The following is an 18561-nucleotide window of genomic DNA, read 5'->3' on the forward strand; positions in this document are numbered from 1 at the left end:
ATTTTTTAGGAAAAAGCCTCACCTTTTAACCATCATTCTCATAGCCAAAATCCTGAACTTGTATACAAATCACCGTTCTAATCAGTTAGCTCTCTTCCCACTCAACCAATGTTCATTCCTCATTCATTTTACTATCCACGTTTTAGCCAAAACTATATTGTATCAAGCTTTTTAAAGAAAAAGAAATTTAAAAATCTATTTGAAAGGTAGAGAGAGCTGGGCAGAGAGGAGACTCTCCTACCCACTAATCCATGCCCTGTGTGCCCACAGTGGCTAGCTGAAGCCAGGAACGTGGAACTCAGTGTGGTCCCACGTGGGCAGCAGGGTTCTCCCATTGGAACCAGCACCTGCTGCCTCCACGGGAGTCCGTTAACAGGAGGGCGGAATGGAGGGTGGGGCTGGCATGTGAGCATTGAGAGATGCAAGCATCCCAAGGTGTTTTAGCTCCTGCGCTGCTTGCCCTCCCTGCGTCCAGTCTTTGAGGAGGTTCTTCCCGCTTGCTCTCCATCCCAGCCTCACTTGCCTCCTCATAACTCCCAAAGTTGGAATGACAACTTATTTATTTTTATTTTGAGGTTACATTATTATATAAACCAAATTTAGAATTGTTACGTGTTTCTAGAGAATCAAATAATAAGATGACTAAATGTCCCTCCTAAACTCTAGTAATCCTTTTAATTTTTTCTAGTAGCAGGTCATCTCAAAGATAGCAGTTTAAGGACCATCTATCTGCAGGAGCACCGCAGCAGCTACAGCCGCATGAATCTCAATTTCCATACCTTTTCCCCCATGGATACACCGCCTGATGTGATGATGACATCAGCACGGCTGATCCCCTCGTTCAAGGCATTGAGTAAGTCATCTGGGCTGGAAAAACAGAGAAAGACAATGCATTAACACACAGACGAGTATCTGGGATATAGTGTCAACTTTAAATGAACCCACCTTATTCTCTGAGTAGAAACCTGTCTGGAGTACAGCAATGTATTCCATTTTGGGGGAATCAAATGGGTCTTTGCCCAATAGAAGTATACCTTTTATTGTAGAGAAAGGACTTTCTAAATGTTACATTAGTGGTTATTCCTGCTTTCACAGGGCTTTTTCCTTCAAGAAGGCAGTGTAATGAAAGACAGTAAGCCATCTTGGTTTACCTAGGAATGCCCTTGTTTAAAAACTGGAAGACACATGTCCTAGGATATCCCAGGCAAATGAGCAGAGCTGGTCACCCTGAGGTGTCAAAAGGATCACGTAGGACTCTTTGGAGAGAATGAATTGAGGAGTTGAACTTTTGACAAGTGGAAAGGAATGGGAGAAGGCTTTGGAATAACACAGATAACATAAGCAACAGCTTAGAATCGTGCCTAAGGCTGCAGTTTCTAGGGCGCAGTGATGACAGCTTGGCAAGAGTGAAGGACTTGACTAGAAGTGACTGAGATGGGTGAGAGGGGACATGATTTTTGGAGGACTTTCAAATTTAAGAATTTGGCTTTTAACCTATTAGGAGGCTGAAATATGAAAACCCAGGGATGTTTAGTGAAAAACAGGAGATTAAAGGAATGTGGAAGACAGAAGCTATATGAAATATCCTGAGAGGTAAACAAACAAACAAAGAAACAAACAAAAACAGGTTGAATGTTAAAGAGAGAAAGTGGGTATGTTCCTGGATCTCAACTGAAAATGGCCAGGCACCAGGCCCTCTGATGAATCAGGAGGAAAGGGACCTTTTTTTTTTTTTTTCTGTTAAAGACCATTTGGATATTCATAAATTTATCTGCAGGCTTTACCAAATTATAAACTTAAAAATTAACCTTCTTAGATCTACTAAATTTTAACTCCCACCTGTGGTTTCCTTGGCAGGATCAGACAAAATAATTTCCTGTAGCCTGTGGACCAGATCTACCCCAACCCTCACACAGATCAAAGGCCTGGAGAGAAGACATGGAAAAAAAAATCAAGGGTCTTCTATTCTGGCTTCTAGAAGTGTTGCAGAGGCCTAACCTGAGGTTTCTCAATCACAAATCCCCAAGCATGAGGACCTGTGAATGGACAGGATGGCAGGGAACAGCTGAAATGGACTCTATAGTCAGGTTTCAAGAGACACTAAGCTCAAGTAGTATAGTCAGAAGCCATGCTTAATTCCTCTTTAGATGCTCATGTTAGGTGTTGAGAGAGGAGAAACAAAAAAGGAAGAATCCTGAAGTGCAGCGAACCCTCATGTTCCCAAGTGTCAGTGATAATGAAGTTAAGGCATAACCTTCTACCTCATGATTACTTAATGGGGACTGTGGGGGGAAGCAATGTTAGTGGCTCTAGATGACAAGACTCACAACTGGGATATCATTTCACTTCTTTATACAGGCATGGCACAGGAAGCTGACAACCATCTGAGCCACCCCCTTTACAAGCTCTCTAAAAGATAAACTAGCTGGGGGCGGGGTGCATTAATACACAATGTGGACCCTGGAGTCAGATTTACCAAATATTAGATCCTGGTGCCACTATTGATGGAGATTTACAACCTTGGCCAAGATCAGTAAGTTCTCTTTGTCTCAGTACTCCTTTAAGCAGGGACAACACAGTTGTTAACAGAATTTAAAAATTTGTGGGGGAGTACCGTGAACAAACAAGTTTTCTTTTTTCTTTTTAAGATTTATTTTTATTATTTTTTTATTGGAAAGGCAGATATACAGAGAGCAGAGACAGAGAGGAAGATCTTCCGTCCGATGATTCACTCCCCAAGTGAGCGCAACGGCCTATACTATGCTGATCCGAAGCCAGGAGCCTCTTCCGGGTCTCCCACATGGGTGCAGGGTCCCAAAGCTTTGGGCCGTCTTCGGCTGCTTTCCCGGGCCACAGGCAGGGAGCTGGAAGGGAAGCGGGGCTGCTGGGATAGAACTGGCGCCCATATGGGATCCCGGGCGTGCAAGGTGAGGAACTTTAACCACTTGCGCCACCGCGCTGGGCCCGAACAAACAAGTTTTCAAAAAAGGTTGTTGAGTGTGCCTGCTGTTTGGCTGCTCTATTGGCAACAGTTACACACAAATTTTTTTTTAAACTCTGGAGAATATCCATGAACAGTAGAGAAGATCCTGTATTGGGACTTAAAGATGTGAAAGGTCCAAATGACAGTGAAGAACTGGTTCCAGGCTGAATAATTCCATTTACAGGAGCTGGGTAAAAATTTCCTTCTATCTCCAACACTGGGTATTCCTGGGGGTTCTGTGGCTCTGGGAAGTTGAGTGCCCAAGGAAAAGGTACAAAAATAAAAATTTGAAAATAAGAGATCAACATTGCTTATGGAGGAAATGAAAAAAGTCCAGGTATCTAATGAAGATGGAAGCTAAGTGAACATGAAAAACTTAACTGCTTAGGCAAAACATCTGACAAGTATTACACACAATAATGGATGTATTTAGAGTATTTCTGAACTAAGTATTTTGAACAGATGAATCCTTTTAGTTTTGCTTGGAAGAAAAAGGTAGCAAATTATCCCACTTTGCTGAAAAGCTGTGCAATATGCATGTGATGGGTTCCCAAGGCGCAGGGTTTGGCTTGCTAATGTTAAGGGGCACGACATTATTTCTCTGAGCCAAGTGGAGCAAATGGGGAGAACATCGCAAACATCGCGTCATGTGGAATATGACCCAGGTAACAGGATAATGGTTATTATCCATAACATACAATTTTCTGCTAGTACAGGCATTAGTTCATTTCACCAATCTTACAACATGCAATCTGACGCCATTTGTAACGGAAGCTGACAATACAGGATTATCGTGAGGTCCTAGAGGTAGAGCAGCAGTGACATACCCAGCCTCATAGTATTCAGGTAGCCTGAGACTGAAACGGGCCCTAAAGGGGCTAGAGGATGACCACAAGCATACTTTTCAGATCTTTTTCTTCTGTTTTCAAATTATAAAACTTTTTTTTTCTTTCCTATAAAACTGCAGAGTTGTCAACTGTTCATATAAAACTTGAAGAAGTAAACTAGAAACGCTTGGTATGGTTTGGACATGGTTTGAATTTGTCCTCCCAGGGTTTATGTGTTGATAACTTGGTTCTCAGAGTAGTGGTTTTGGGAAGTAGCACAGAACCTTTCACGAGGCCCTTGGTTCATTTGAGGACATGTTCTCAGAAGAGATTATGGGATCCTAGACTCTCCCTGGACCTGATGTGGCGATGAGATTTCTCTCCCGCATACAGATTCCAGCCACCGCAGTACCCTCTGCCATGAGGATCTCACCAAAACCGAGGGCTGCCAGCCTGAATTAGGACTCTAGAAATGAGTCACATAAACTTCTCTTCCTTAAAAAATATGCTACTTCATATATATCTTTATAATAACAGAAAGGAGACTAGTACAGGAGTTGTTCCAAATCCTTACGGTAACTGTGTTATACTGTAAAAGAAATACCCAAAGCTATTTTCTATTCTGTAGTTAGTAGATTCACAAAGTTACAGAATCTTAAAAGTTGGAAAGGTCATCTTATCCACTAGCACTGCTGGGCCCGTTTCTCGGGCCCTCCCTTCTACATCTCTCTTTGCCCCATCACTTTACTTGCTGTTGCACAATTCTAATGTCTGGGCATCTGGTCAGATATTGTGGCTCATTACAGAGACAAGTACCAATGTGTACAAACATTCACAGGATTTGTTTAACTTCATTTACGTTGCACGGTACATCCCCATTTATTGCCTCACAATGTTACCTGCGTGGTAGGCCCATGGAAGTATTATTATGCCCATTTTACAGAAAGGAAATGACATTTAAAGACAGAGTAGCATATTTGTCACCTGCCAACTAGCTCATCTGCTGGCCCAGGAGGGTGGTGCCTCTGGCAGATCTAAGGTTCTTTCCTGACCCTCCATCATGCCTGCATGAAGAAGTGAAGTGAAGCCCTCATTAGTAATCTTGCCAACTGCAGGCTTTCATGCTCTTCTTCCTCAAGTGCTGCACAAAATAAAGGGCCATGAATCAACTATATTCTTAGAAGATGGGGGAGAACATATTCTCTCTCACAGAGAGAATTTGTTTCAAGTTAACAAAAACCTGAACATCCAGTGAACCATCCAGTGAACCAGCAGATGGAAGATCTTTCCCTCTGTCTCTGCTTCTCTATGTAAGGCTGCAATTCTAATAAAAATAAATAAATCTTTTTGAAAAGTCAATAGCTGGGGGGGTGAAAAATAAACATAATATTCTGGATGGTTCCTAGTGAAACAAAACTGCTGAGAGAATAGATAATCTTAATAGGAACAATTACAAAATACGAATAAAATTTAATTAAAATAAAGGATATTATTAGATTAAAATAGTTTCAAAATAAAATATTTGTAGATGAAGAGGAATATAGTTCCTTACAAAAATTCACTTGGCGCATGGAAGATCCAATGTTAGCAATCTTGGCCTGGTGCGATAGTGTAGTGGTTAAAATCCTTGCCTTGTATGCGCCAGGATCCCATAGGGGTGCTGGTTCTAATCCTAGTGGCCCTGCTTCCCATCCAGCTCCCTGCTTGTGGCCTGGGAAAGCAGTCAAGGACGGCCCATTGCCTTGGGACACTGTATCCATGTGGAAGACCCAGAAGAGCTCCTGGCTCCTGGCTTCAGATTAGCACAGCTCCAGTCATTGCAGTTACTTGGGAGGTGAACTATCTGACGGAAGATCTTCCTCTCTGTCTCTCCTCCTCTCTGTATATCCACCTTTTCAATAAAAATGTCCTCTATATGTGTCCAGGGGCCCAAGCACTTGGGCCATTCTCTGCTGCTTTCCCAGCACATCAGCACATCAGCAGGGATGTGACTCAGACAAGAAAGTTACCAGGAAACTGTAAATCAGCAAAAAATTAAGAGTGGCAATACTCACATCATGAAGAGATTTAAAGTTAAAACATCATAAAGAATAAAGTAAGGTAACCGATTGTGGCAAAGGCGAACTTTGAAAGGGTATACATCAATATGTAACTGTCACACAAGATGAAGTTTTCTTTTCACCCAGGCTTGGTGATTTACCCTGAGAATTGACATTGTAGAGCTTAGCAAATAAGCTGAATTAAGTTCTGGCATCAAATCAGTGTCTCCACAATAGCTCTGGAAGTAAACCGTATTTAGTTATTGGAACCAGAATGAAGTTAACTGACAAATAATATTGTCTGGAGATTCAAAAGAAGACCCTAATTAACATTTATATAATCATTATAGAGTGCAATAAAATTATGTTTTCTAAAAATTAAGAAAAAAAGTAAAATTTTTAAAATTGAATGTAGGAATTGTATTGGAAAGGTAGATTCCATTGACCGATTCATTCTCGAAATGGCTGCAATGGCTGAAGCCAGGAGCCTGGAACTCCATCTGAGTCTCCCACTTGGGCCCAAGTATTTGGGACATTATCCACTGCTTCCCCAGCAGGGAGCTGAATTGGAAGGGATGCAGCCAGGGCCTGGCACCATGGCTTAGTGGCTAAAGTCCTCTCCTTGAACATCCCAGGATCCCATATGGGCGCTGGTTCTAATCCCAGCAGCCCCACTTCCCATCCAGCTCCCTGCTTGTGGGCTGGGAAAGCCTTGGGACCCTGCATGTGTGTGGGAGACCTGGAGGAAGTTCCTGGCTCCTGCCTCTGGATCGGCACAGCATCGGCCGATCATTTGGGCAGTGAATCATTGGATGGAAGATATTTCTCTCTGACTCTCCTCCTCTCTCTATATATCTGACTTTGCAATAAAAATAAATAAATCTTTAAGAAAAAAGAAGTGAAGTAGCCAGGAATAGATCTGGAACCCACATACAATCCTGTCATGAGCAGGTGGTAATTTAAACCATTGTGCTACAACATCAGCCTCGAAGTTCATTCTGATTCTGAAAGTCTGTGCTGCTACAGAAGCATACGCAGTGACTGTTTTCACAGAGACTGCAGTACAACGGGAGAAGCTGATCTGAGCATCTAAATACAATGCCCATCTTGTCTGTCATATTTACTTTTCCTCACTTCTTAAATACCAGGAACACGCAAATGTTTTTGGCTTCTGTAAGAAAAATAAAAAACATCTTTTTTTTTCTTAATGCCATGATATTCATCTTTCAAGCGGCAGATAGATTTAATCACATGTCAATGAAACTTAAACCTAAGAGAAAGGTACAAAAAGGAAAAGCATACTTCCAAATACGTCTGTCAGGGAACGAGCTTGGCTTTCTCAAAATTATATGTAGTGATAAGTTTCTGCAAAGGAAAAATATATCTAGGGGCACTTATCACTTATCCTCCAGACTGTAATCTGATTGGTTGTTTGAGAGTGCACTCAGTCAAGATTTTCTTTGAAATTTGTATCTGCTTAAATCACTATAATCTTGATTTTGGAATAGTTTTTTTTTCTTAAACTTTATCATAAAGCCTACTATAAAATTCAAAACCAAGGCAGTGTCTTTATCCTAACTTAAGATTTATGAATTTCATATGGAATATTCAGAATGCAAATGCATTTTTATTTTAAAATATTTAATATAAACACACAGATGGACGACAGCTGCTAATTAGTTTCCTGTATCATCTGTGAGAGCAACTGCAAGCTGTGTCATTTTTAAAATGAATGAAGATGACAACAGACAGAGTGAGAAAAAGTTCCAGAAGTTGTAGATTTAGAATAGTGGCAGTTAGTCATATCATGACAACAAAAAGTAGCTCAGGACATATGCCAATCATATACTAATTTCATCAGAGGACAACGATGATAAGTTACTCAACTGCAAATATCTTCTGAGTGTCGACTTCTCATATGAAGTGGAACTATGCACTGCATACGGTCCTTTTTCTTCAGTTCCACTGGGTGCCCTGACACTGTGTAGTCCCATAAAGAAAGACGCGTGAGGGTATTCAGCCTACTGGTTAAGACTCAGGTTAGAGAGCAGAGTCCCGCAGTGGAGTGCCTGGGTTTGATCCACGGCTCTTGCTCCCATTCCAGCATTCTGCAAATGCCGTTCTCAGGAGGCAGCGGTGATAGCCCAAGAGCGGGCCTCCTGCCACCCAAATGCAGCTCCTGGATGGGGCTCCTGGCTCCCAGCGCTGGGCCACTGGGTGATTTGTAGCATCTGGGGAATGAATCGATTGATGGAGGGCCTTTCTATCTTTCTGTCTCTTGGAAGGAAGGAAGGAAAGAAAAATAAAAAAAGGGAAGAAGGAAGAAGAATAAAGGAAAGAAGGAAGAAAGAAGGAGAGAAGAAGGAAGGAAGAAGAGTGGACAGAGGTTTGGTCACTTCCTGTACATTTCCGCAATTGTGCAGAAAACATTTTATTTTTTAGATTTATTTGTTTTTATTGCAAAGTCAGATATATAGAGAGGAGGAGAGACAGAGAGGAAAATCGTATGTCCGATGATTCACTCCCCAAGTGAGCACATCGGCTGGTGCTGCCCTGATCTGAAGCCAGGAGCCAGGAACTTCCTCCAGGTCTCCCACACGGGTACAGGGTCCCAAGGCTTTAGGCAGTCCTCGACTGCTTTCCCAGGCCACAAGCAGGGAGCTAGATGGGAAGTGGGGCTACTGGGATTAGAACCAGCGCCCATTTGGGATCCTGGCGTGTTCAAGGAGAGGACTGTAGCCGCTAGGCCATGGTGCCGGGACCAAAAACATATTTTTAAAAAAAATAGGAAAATGAGAGAAAAAGCTATCCCAATATTTCTTATTGATTAAAATATATCAATTACAATGAAAAATCTAAAATGAGAAATGATTTAAAGATGAGTGGGGCAGAATGGTTTTCTGAGAACTATTACTTTTTTTTTTTTTAAAGATTTATTTTTATTATTTTTTCATTGGAAAGGCGGATATACAGAGAGCAGAGACAGAGAGGAAGATCTTCCATCTGATGATTCGCTCCCCAAGTGAGCGCAACGGCCAATACTATGCTGATCCAAAGCCAGGAGCCTCTTCCGGGTCTCCCACATGGGTGCAGGGTCCCAAAGCTTTGGGCTGTCCTCGACCGCCTTCCCGGGCCACAGGCAGGGAGCTGGAAGGGAAGCGGGGCTGCTGGGATAGAACTGGCGCCCATATGGGATCCCGGGCGTGCAAGGTGAGGACCTTAACCACTTGTGCCACCGCGCTGGGCCCGAACTATTACTTTTTAATTAGGTTATGGTAGGAAAACCAAGATTAAAAAAAATACTTGGATATTCTTAGAAGAAACAAACATCAGCTACAATAGTAACTGTTAAAGATTAAAGATTAAAAAATGCAACTAGGGTACCCATTAAAAAAGACTCTTAATCTTATTATTAAGCACACACTTTGTTCAGGTAGAAGGCATATTGTTTCCATTGTTAATGGAAAAAAGAGACTTCTGGTAAATGGCCAGTTTATAAAGATGACAAGAATGAACCAAATTCTGATCTAAATTTTCCTTGGTGGTTACAAAATTCCTAACTCTAAGAATGTTGGGTAAGCCCTAAGAAGTTAGGATGCATTTGGATGTATTGGTTCACAACTTAGAATTTTAAGGCACTGTTTTTGTCTACATAATCTCTGTGCTGTTAAATCTGTCTTAGATGTGTCAGTTTTATAAGAATCCAATTTGCTATTCCCTCCTTCTGTTTCATGTTTAATGTGGAGAGGCAGTGCTGCAAATTGGCAGCAGCAAGAGCAAGCAATTCAAATCTAAAATGCTAATCCACGATGAAGCCCAGCAAGCCTGGAGCAGAACAAGTGTCTGTGACAGCCCCTTTCCAGGGGAGAGTTCTTCATCCGTCTGGGAATTTCTCAGTCCTTCAAGCCTTGAAGGCTAGACAGTGTAACTCGGGAGTTTAGAACCTTGTATTAAATTCTGTATTGCTCTGCTGTCTTAAAGCCTATATAGGGTTGTAAACAGCTCAATAGCTCAAAGCAATTTCAGGAAGGATGTAAGGTCACTTAACAGTGAGCTTTATTTAAAAATAAATAAATGGGGTATATTTCACATATCTGCATTATAATTATTACTTGCTGTATTTAAGAGGTAAATATGCATGGTCAGCCATTTAAGCCTGAGGAAGCAGATCTTCCTTTGTTGTTGTGGTTTTTTTTTAAAAAAAAATCAGGCTAGAGGCAGGGGTTTCAGAGGGACCGTGTCACAGGCCAAGATGCCCCTGGGATGATTATATCCCATATCGGAAGGCCTGGTTCAAGTCCTGCCTCCTCTGCTTCCTGCTGTTGTGGAAATAACGGCTCAGGTACTTAGGTCCCTGCAACCCAAGTGGCAAATTGGGATGAAGTTCTAGGCTCCTGGCTTTAGCTGGCTCAGTTCTGATTGTAGTAGACATTAGGGGGAATGAACCAATGGAAGGAAGAGCTTCCTCTATCTTGTCATCCCATCTTTCAAGTAAAAATCAATAGGCTTAAAGTCATCTAAATTTATTTGGGATTTCCCTCCGCTCCTTCTTTAATATTCTTTTCTTCAGAAATATAGGTGATGACCACTGTCGAAGGACTATACTACTGTAAAAATATGGAGGAAATTAGTCTGTGTGTGGGAGGGTAACTGGGGAGGATGGAAAAGGATAGCCCTGAGTCTATGGAACTATATCGTGAAAAAAAAGAAGGAAGAAGAAAGAGGAAAGCAGAAGAGGAAGAGGAGGAGGGGGAGGAAGAAGAGGAGGTGGAGAATCAGAGAGGAGGAGGGTGAAGAGGAGGAGAAGAGAAGGGAAGGAGGAGAAGGATGAAATATAAAAATGAACCACACCAAGTCACGAAATTCTGCACTGCATATTACTTGGGGGAATATGTCCCATTTACTAATGCAATTCAGTTGTCACTGCCATACTTCCTAGCCTGCCCCTGTAGACAAGGCTTTTGGTCTTGCTTTGAAAGGACCCTTGTGAAACGTCTCTAAACGTTTATGCAGTGTAATTGTCTAGGTTTCACAGAAAGAGAAGATGGTAGCGCTGTCTGATTTGGGAGATGTAACTCTTCATTAAAATGCTGTGCACAGAGTGGTTACTAAGACATACTCTGTCCCAATCTTCAAGGAATTCCTTACTCTGGTAGGAAAGCAATAAGAATGGCTCAATGTGAACAAATCCTCTTTTCTACCCTGTTTATTACGCTATATGAGACAGAAGTTTCTCCGAGAAGTTTGACTGAGTTGCTAAGAAGGCTGAACAGGGAAAAGGAGCACTGATTTTGGCAAGGGAAGGGTAGAAAATGAGAAGTGTGTGAAGTGCATTTCCAGGGAGAGCTTGAGTGATGTCTGCCATGGAAATTCTGCAAAGTGGAGACATAGTGCGTGGAGGCTGGAATCACTTAGCAGTGAGGAGAGACCCATGCCAGCAACTGGAGAAACAGCACACCCAGAGAGAAAGGTGGGAGCAGACTGGGACAGCCCATCACTGCCGACATTGGCTGACACAGAGCACTGACTCTGGGTTTGGACTGTAGCCAGAGTTGGGGGCAGGGAAGGATTCTGGTGGAATATTGTGAAAGAGGAGCATGCTTCCTCCCCTCTCAAGGTCTGGCTCAGCAGGGAGAAGGTGCTATTTTGAAGAGGGCCCAGACCAGCAGGGAGAGACCACCACAATAAGACAAAGTCACAGTGGCTGGAGTGTGCTATTGGCTCTGCCTGGGCACACACAATTAGGGGATGCGGCTGAAGGGATAATTCTGCATTCCTAGTGATTTAGGCCTGGCTGGGAGTTGTGCACACTTCTGGGGCTAAGAGGTGTGCGCCCACTGCCACCCTTCTATAGGATCCAAGGCGAAAGCTGTCAAGGCAGAACATACACAGGTAGCTGGTATCTAGAACAGCTCTGTTCTCTTTGTGGTCAGAGAAGGCTTGTGGGGTGAAGTGGATCCTTAGCATCTTGTGACTATGGGAGCAATGTGTACAAAGACTGTGGGAATTCTGTGAACGTGAGGAAGTGTATGGTGTGTAGGTGGGTTTCTGGACAAAGAATTGCATGAATCTTCCATGTGGTGCAGGCACTGTTTGGGGTGAGGGTTGTAGTCACTTTAGGCTAACCTTGATTGTTGATCACTTTGAAACACAGATTGTGAGAATGTAATTACACTAACAGTTATAAACATTGCCTCCTCGTGCTGACAAAAGAGGATACTCACAAGTCAATCTTGGGTGTCACCTGGAACTCATACCCCACAGTCACTGACCAGCATATTCTGGCCAGATCCAGAACCCGTCTCCAGATATCCATTGGAGGAACAGTCATTCCACCAAGCCACAGAGGCACAGCTCAAAGATAAAAACCATCAGAGGCAAAAACTAGCAAGTGCTTCCAGAAATGCCCAAAACAGATTCAGAAATATAGGAAGCAAAAACAAGACATGTGACTCTCCAATAAACACAACTCTGCAATATTAGAATACAAAGAGCGGGAGACTGATGAAATGCAGGGAAATGAATGGGAAAAAATAATCACAGTATTGAAAAGCACACAGAAACAAATAACTGAGATATAGAAATCCATACATGATATGTATAAAAACTTGGCAATGGGATTAACATTTTGAAGAGAAAACAAAGGGGAATATTAGAAATACAGAATTCAATGTGAGAAATACAAAAGTACAGTGCTCAAGATTTATGTGACACCTTCAAGTGTGGGACAAAGAATAGAATAGAAGGCATATTCAGCAAAATACAGAAGAAAACATCCTCTAATGTGTAGAAAGAAAGGCACATCCAAGTATAGGAAGCACACAGAACTTCTGATAGTCATGATCAGAAATGAACTTCACCATGAAACATTACAGTCAAACCTTCAACAGTAAAGCCTAAAGGAAAGAGTCTAAAATGAGAGCAATGCCAGGTCACCTTCACGGGGCTCCAATTACACTAACAGCTGATTTCTCATCAGAAATCCTACAGGCTAGAAGAGAATAAACATAGTATAGGTACTAGAAGAAAATGCCAACCAAGAATACTGTATTCAGCAATGCTTCCATTTATAAAACGTAAAATAATGACCTTCCAAAACAAACAGAAATAAACAATTTGCCACCACCATCTGCAGAAACAGAGAATAGAAGATGAAAGCTAAATAACCAAAGAATGTAAAGGTAGGAAATCTCCTAGTGAAGTATACGGAGAGTCCAAAGCAAACAATGAGACTATTTAAGGGAAAATGGTAGGATAAAAGTTTTACCTCTCAAATCTCCAATCAAAAGACAGAAATTGGCTGACTGGATTAAAAAAACCCATTTATTTGCTATCTGCAAGAAATACATCTCACCAACAAAAATAAACACATAGTGCAAATGAAAGGATGGAAAAAGATTGACATATCCCATGTCAATCTGAAGGAAAAATGATCAGCTGTACCTATTTCAGACAAAATAGACTTTAACACAAAAACTGCTAAAAGATATGGAGAACATCACATAATGATTAAAAGCTAGAGTCAACACGAGTGACTGTATTAAATGTGTATGTGCCTATTATTTAAAAAATTGCTAATGGATCTAAAGGAAGATAGAGACTCTAATAGAATAATAATGTGGATTCAATACCCCACCCTCATAAATGGACGGATCAATTAGAAAATCAACAAAGAAGCAACAAAGCTAATTATTCTATGAACCAAATGGACTTAACTGATAGCTGCAGAATGTTTCATCTCACAGTTTCAGAATACACATTTTTTTTTTCATCAATGCATGGAACTTACTCTAGAACAGACCACATGCTATGCCATAAAGCAAGCCTAAGTAAATTAAAAAAACTGACATCATACCATGTACCTTTTCTGACCATAATGGAATAAAGCAGAAATTAGTTGCTCAAGAAATTCTAGAAAATATGTAAATACATGAAGATTGAATAATATGCTGAGTGGGTCATAAAAGAAATCAAAAGGGAAATAAAAAATTCACAGGAAGTGGTGAAGATGATAGTACAACATTTCAAAAATTAGAGTATACTGCAAAACTAGTGTTAAGAGTTCATAGTAATTAGTGTGTATATCAAGCAATCAGAAAGGCATCAAATACTGCATCTCAATGACCTAGAAAAACAATAACAAACCAAACCTAAAGTTAAAAGAAAATGAAAATTAGATAAGAAACAAATAAATCTGAAACAAAAAAGATACAGAAAATCAGTGAATTGAAGAGCTACTTTTATGAAAGCAAAAACAAAAAATTGATACGTCATTTGCCCAACTAAAGAGAGACAGAGGGAGAAAAGGACACAGATAAATAAAATCAGAGAATAAAAATATATAAGACAGACAGCATAGATATACAAATCATCATCAAGAATTAGTACAAACGGCCATATGACAACAAACTGGAAAATACAGAAGACATAGGTAGGTTTCTGGATACATACAATCTACTAATATTGAGTCTTGGAGACATAGAAAACCTAATTAAACCAATCATCAAGGTGGAGACTGAATCGGTGATGAAGACCTCTACAAAGAGAAGCCCAGGGACAGATGGCTTCACTGCTGAATTCTACCAATCTTTTAGAAAAGAACCACTTTCTAAAATATGATTGCTATTAAGCTATAATTCCTCAAGGGCAGGGTCAATATTTGTTGCAACTTCATATCTTCAATAATATTTGGCTTAAAACTCATAGAAGGTGCAAGAGTGAATATATTACTTTCTTATAACTTCCTGTGCCCCATGGGCCAGCAAGGATCCTGATATGGGAGTTTATTAGAAATGCAAAATTTATGCATCCAAGATTTGCTAAATCATACCCAGCATTTTTTCAGTAAGACCTTCAGATGATTCATTCATGTAAGACTGCAGTCAATACATAATGACAGTATGACTACATAATGAATAACCAAATTGCATTGTTTTTCTCAATTCTAATCACTCCCTCGTTAATCCAGGTGGGATTGTCATTGACTACTGTCCCACACAACTCCAAAGTCTTTGCTACAACTCATTTCTTCCTTACTCTACCTCTGCATCTTAAACCATTCATTCTGGATCGCTTGAAAACACAACACTCTGTACCTGTATCTGCATCAATGGATTTTCAAAAAAAATTTGTTCTTAATTTGATGTATGGCATCACTATCAGAGAAAAGAGTTTGTATAATACCAGAGATTTGCAGTCTTTGAATTGTTATACTTGCTTACAGTTTGGTTGTTCCTTATGGTGTTTTCAAGTATGTTTTGGTGTTAACTGTAATGTCAACATTATTAGGAAATGGTTACTACAGAATAACAGTGTGGATGTCAGACAGTTAAATATTAGTATCTGGGAGCAGTGCTGTGGTACACTGGGTTAACCTAAAATCTGCAGTGTCAACATCCGGTTGGGGCAGAGTCTTCAAAATCCCCTCTGGGTCTCAGGAAAGCCCTCTTTTGAAGGAAAGCAGGATGCACGCATGGTGACCCTTACTCAGGGATGAGGTGTTACTAAGGCAGAAAGAGGTAATTACATGTGATGATACCTCAAGGCATCAAGCAACTACAAGGCCAAATTATTCCCTAGTTTTTGTGCCTACCAGGCTAATGTTGGAATATTATTACAGGCAATAATATCCGGTGAGAGACAGCTGAGATCACAAAGTGCAAGATTTGTTTTTGATCACATGTGAAACACTTGCTAGAAATTCACAGAAATTCTTGGGTCATTTTAGAGGGAGCTGAGTTAATTTAGTAAGTGTGAAGAATGGGCTCTCATGGATGGAGGCAGCAGTCAATGCGCTGCCCTTTGTACTTTCAAGCGGGCGAAGGCGAAGCTGGATCACTTGGATTCCATAAGGATAAAAAAATCAATACAAAAATCATAGAAAACAACTGCACCTAAGCTTCAAAAAATCAGGGTATGCTAATTTTGAAAATTTCTCTTACTCTTCCCCTATATGTTTTCTTTCTTAAAACAAGTGAAAGTATGGAGACAAGTAACAATAACACCTTTATTTTTCCTGGGATAAAACCAACACTATCAAAATCATCTCTGTGGACTTTCATATTTAGGGGAGAAAAATAATTTCTTCTATTGTAACAGACACTTCAAGAATATGTCAATCACTAAAGTATATACACACACATATAATTCTTAGCTTCTGAAGAATGAAATAAGTGAAAATTGTAGCATTAAATTTCTCTTTGGCAGCAAATTCACCTAGTTAGCACTCCAAAAACTCACAGTTGTACAGGAAAATCTTTTCAAAATCCAATCCGCTACTTACTTGTCTCCCACAATTCCCAAGTTGATTGTGGGGTAACCGTGTTCCTGAATTGTTGCTAGAAGGGTTGAACGATTGCTGTCTCGAATCTTTCCTGGTAAGAGGTCATCTTCAGGATTTAGCAACTACAAGGCCAAAAACCACAAGTTACTTTCTTAGGATAACATTTCCTGAGGTGAATGGGAAGAAAAAAAAATCAATCTTGTGAGTAGAATGTAGTATATCCAGCATCTACAATAGTATCTGACATATACAGGTTATATGCTCAAAGCACAGGATGATGCGAAAATGTTCCCCAAGAATTCAGAAAACATGTAGAAAATTGTAATTAACCACTCCAGACCCAAACATATATTAATAGCTAAAGCTCCTAATTCTAGGCATTTGTTATATTGTTTGAATTTTTTAAAATGATGCATATATTTTTATTGGAAAGGTAGATTCACATGGAGGAAGAGAGACAGTGAGAAAGATCTTCAGCAATCTGCTGGTTTCTTCCCCAAACGGGGAAGCTGAGCCAAACCAAAGCCAGCAGCTAGAATTCACAGGGTCCCAGGGCTTTAGATCATTCCCCTCTGCTTTCCCAGGCCGCAGGTAGGGAGCTGCGTGAGAAGTGGAACAGCTGGGACATGTCATATGGGATGACGGTGCTTGGAAGGGGAGGGTTAGCCAGTTGAGCTATTGTGCCAGGCCCATATTGTACCAATTTTTTAAAAAAGTCTTTTTAATTGGCTGCCTTCATGAAAATTGCTTCTGAGAAATAAGAAGCATAAAAATATAAGGTGAGGAAAGTAGTGAATTAGGAAACTGTTAATAATTCACACATTTGGGGAAAGAGTGAGCCACATAAGAACGGGAGAGAGAAATCAAAAATCAGATGCTTGGAAGCAGCGAAGCAGCGTGCCCGGGGCACACCAAAGGCAGGAACTAAAGCTTAACACGTGAGAGAGCCAGGCTACAAAGCATGGAGATGATGGGACCAGTTCGGGTTTTTTGCTTTTTTTGTTGTTGTTGTTGTTATTTTTTACTTTCTATTTTCTTTTTTGTATTTTAACTGTAAAAAGATTCAGGCATTATTCTCAAGGTGGCTTGATAAGAGAAAATAGGATTCACTTGTAAAAGCTAGATGAAATTTTTCTGGTATATTCAACCTCATAATCTTCCATTCAATGATTTACATTGTTTTTGAAAATATTCTATATGTCCCAACCCTCCTTTAACTAGCTAATATTTTTATATGTCAGTTTTGCAAAAAGTTGGTTCATCAGTGATCTGTAATTTTTTTTTACTATTTCTGGAATTGTTTGGGATCATCAGTGGCAAAGAAAGCATTCCAACAACAGCAAGCCCACTTAGCGAGTGGTCAGTACTCTTATAATAACAAAGGGAGTTGTAACTACAGTTTTCTGTCAGAAGCAACTTGTCTGATTATCATAGAGTTTAAGACTTATAAGCGTTGGCCTTTATAAAATTATAATTACTTATATGTGTGTTAATTAAGATCAGAAATTTGTCCATATTAGCATAATAGTAGTGACTCTGCAAGCACTCCCAGGGCTAAGGATGAAAGTGGGTTGCAATGTCACATGGCCTGTAAGCTCAATTAGTAAAGTATTTGAAGGGCAGCCTTACTGATGGCAATGCATGATATGATCAGTTTTTCTGCAGCCTTCCTAAGGGAACAGCCGATTCCAGAGCTCTGATTGTTTCAACATAAGGCAAAGTCTGACCATACGGTACCAATAATGGCTCCAAAAGAAAACTGAGGGTCATACAGCTATTGCTTACAAGAATCGATATGTGAAACTCCAAGTGGGCCCGGCGTGATGGCATAGTGGTTAAGATCCTTGCCTTGCACGTGCCGGGATCCCAGGTGGGCACTTTTTTCTTAAAGTAAGAACAACAAGAGTAATGCCTGTGGATATGTGGGCCAGTGTGTTAAGCTTATGCTTGCAATGCCAGCATCTGTGTGTCCGAGTGCTGCTTTGGATTTCAGCTTCTGTGCTTTCAATCCTGCTTGTGGCAATGTGCTCAGGAAAGCAGTAGGACCTAGGCTTAGAAAGCTCGGGACCTTGCCAAAACACCTCTATCTGATTGTTAAAGAATTTGAGGAGGACAGAAAAGAATAACTTTAGGAGGTTTTGTAAGAATAGAAGTTCTGGGGCCCGGCACGATGGTGCAGTGGTTAAGGTCCTCGCCTTGCACGCCCTGGGATCCCATATGGGCGCCGGTTCTAGTCCCAGCAGCCCCGCTTCCCATCCAGCTCCCTGTCTGTGGCCCGGGAAAGCAGTCGAGGACGGCCCAAAGCTTTGGGACCCTGCACCCATGTGGGAGACCTGGAAAGAGGCTCCTGACTTCAGATCGGCATAGCATCGGCCATTGCGCTCACTTGGGGAGTGAATCATTGGATGGAAGATCTTCCTCTCTGTCTCT

General features: G+C 40.9%; 1 protein-coding gene across 12 annotated transcripts in view; it reads right to left on the reverse strand.

Moving 5' to 3' along the window:
• GPHN (gephyrin) overlaps positions 1-18561 on the reverse strand; it is a 276180-nt gene that overhangs the window by 14773 nt on the left and 242846 nt on the right. For all 12 annotated transcript variants that reach the window (XM_040975435.1, XM_040975432.1, XM_040975433.1 and 9 more), the window contains 2 exons: positions 16132-16253; positions 780-867 (listed from right to left, as the gene is read on the reverse strand). In XM_040975435.1, the coding sequence (XP_040831369.1) occupies positions 780-867; positions 16132-16253 (210 nt within the window). The remainder of the gene's footprint in view (positions 1-779; positions 868-16131; positions 16254-18561) is intronic.

The sequence above is a fragment of the Ochotona curzoniae genome, unplaced genomic scaffold (genome assembly GCF_017591425.1).
Source record: "Ochotona curzoniae isolate NIBS_2020 unplaced genomic scaffold, NIBS_Ocur_1.0 contig_2688, whole genome shotgun sequence".
Classification (NCBI taxonomy): domain Eukaryota; kingdom Metazoa; phylum Chordata; class Mammalia; order Lagomorpha; family Ochotonidae; genus Ochotona; species Ochotona curzoniae.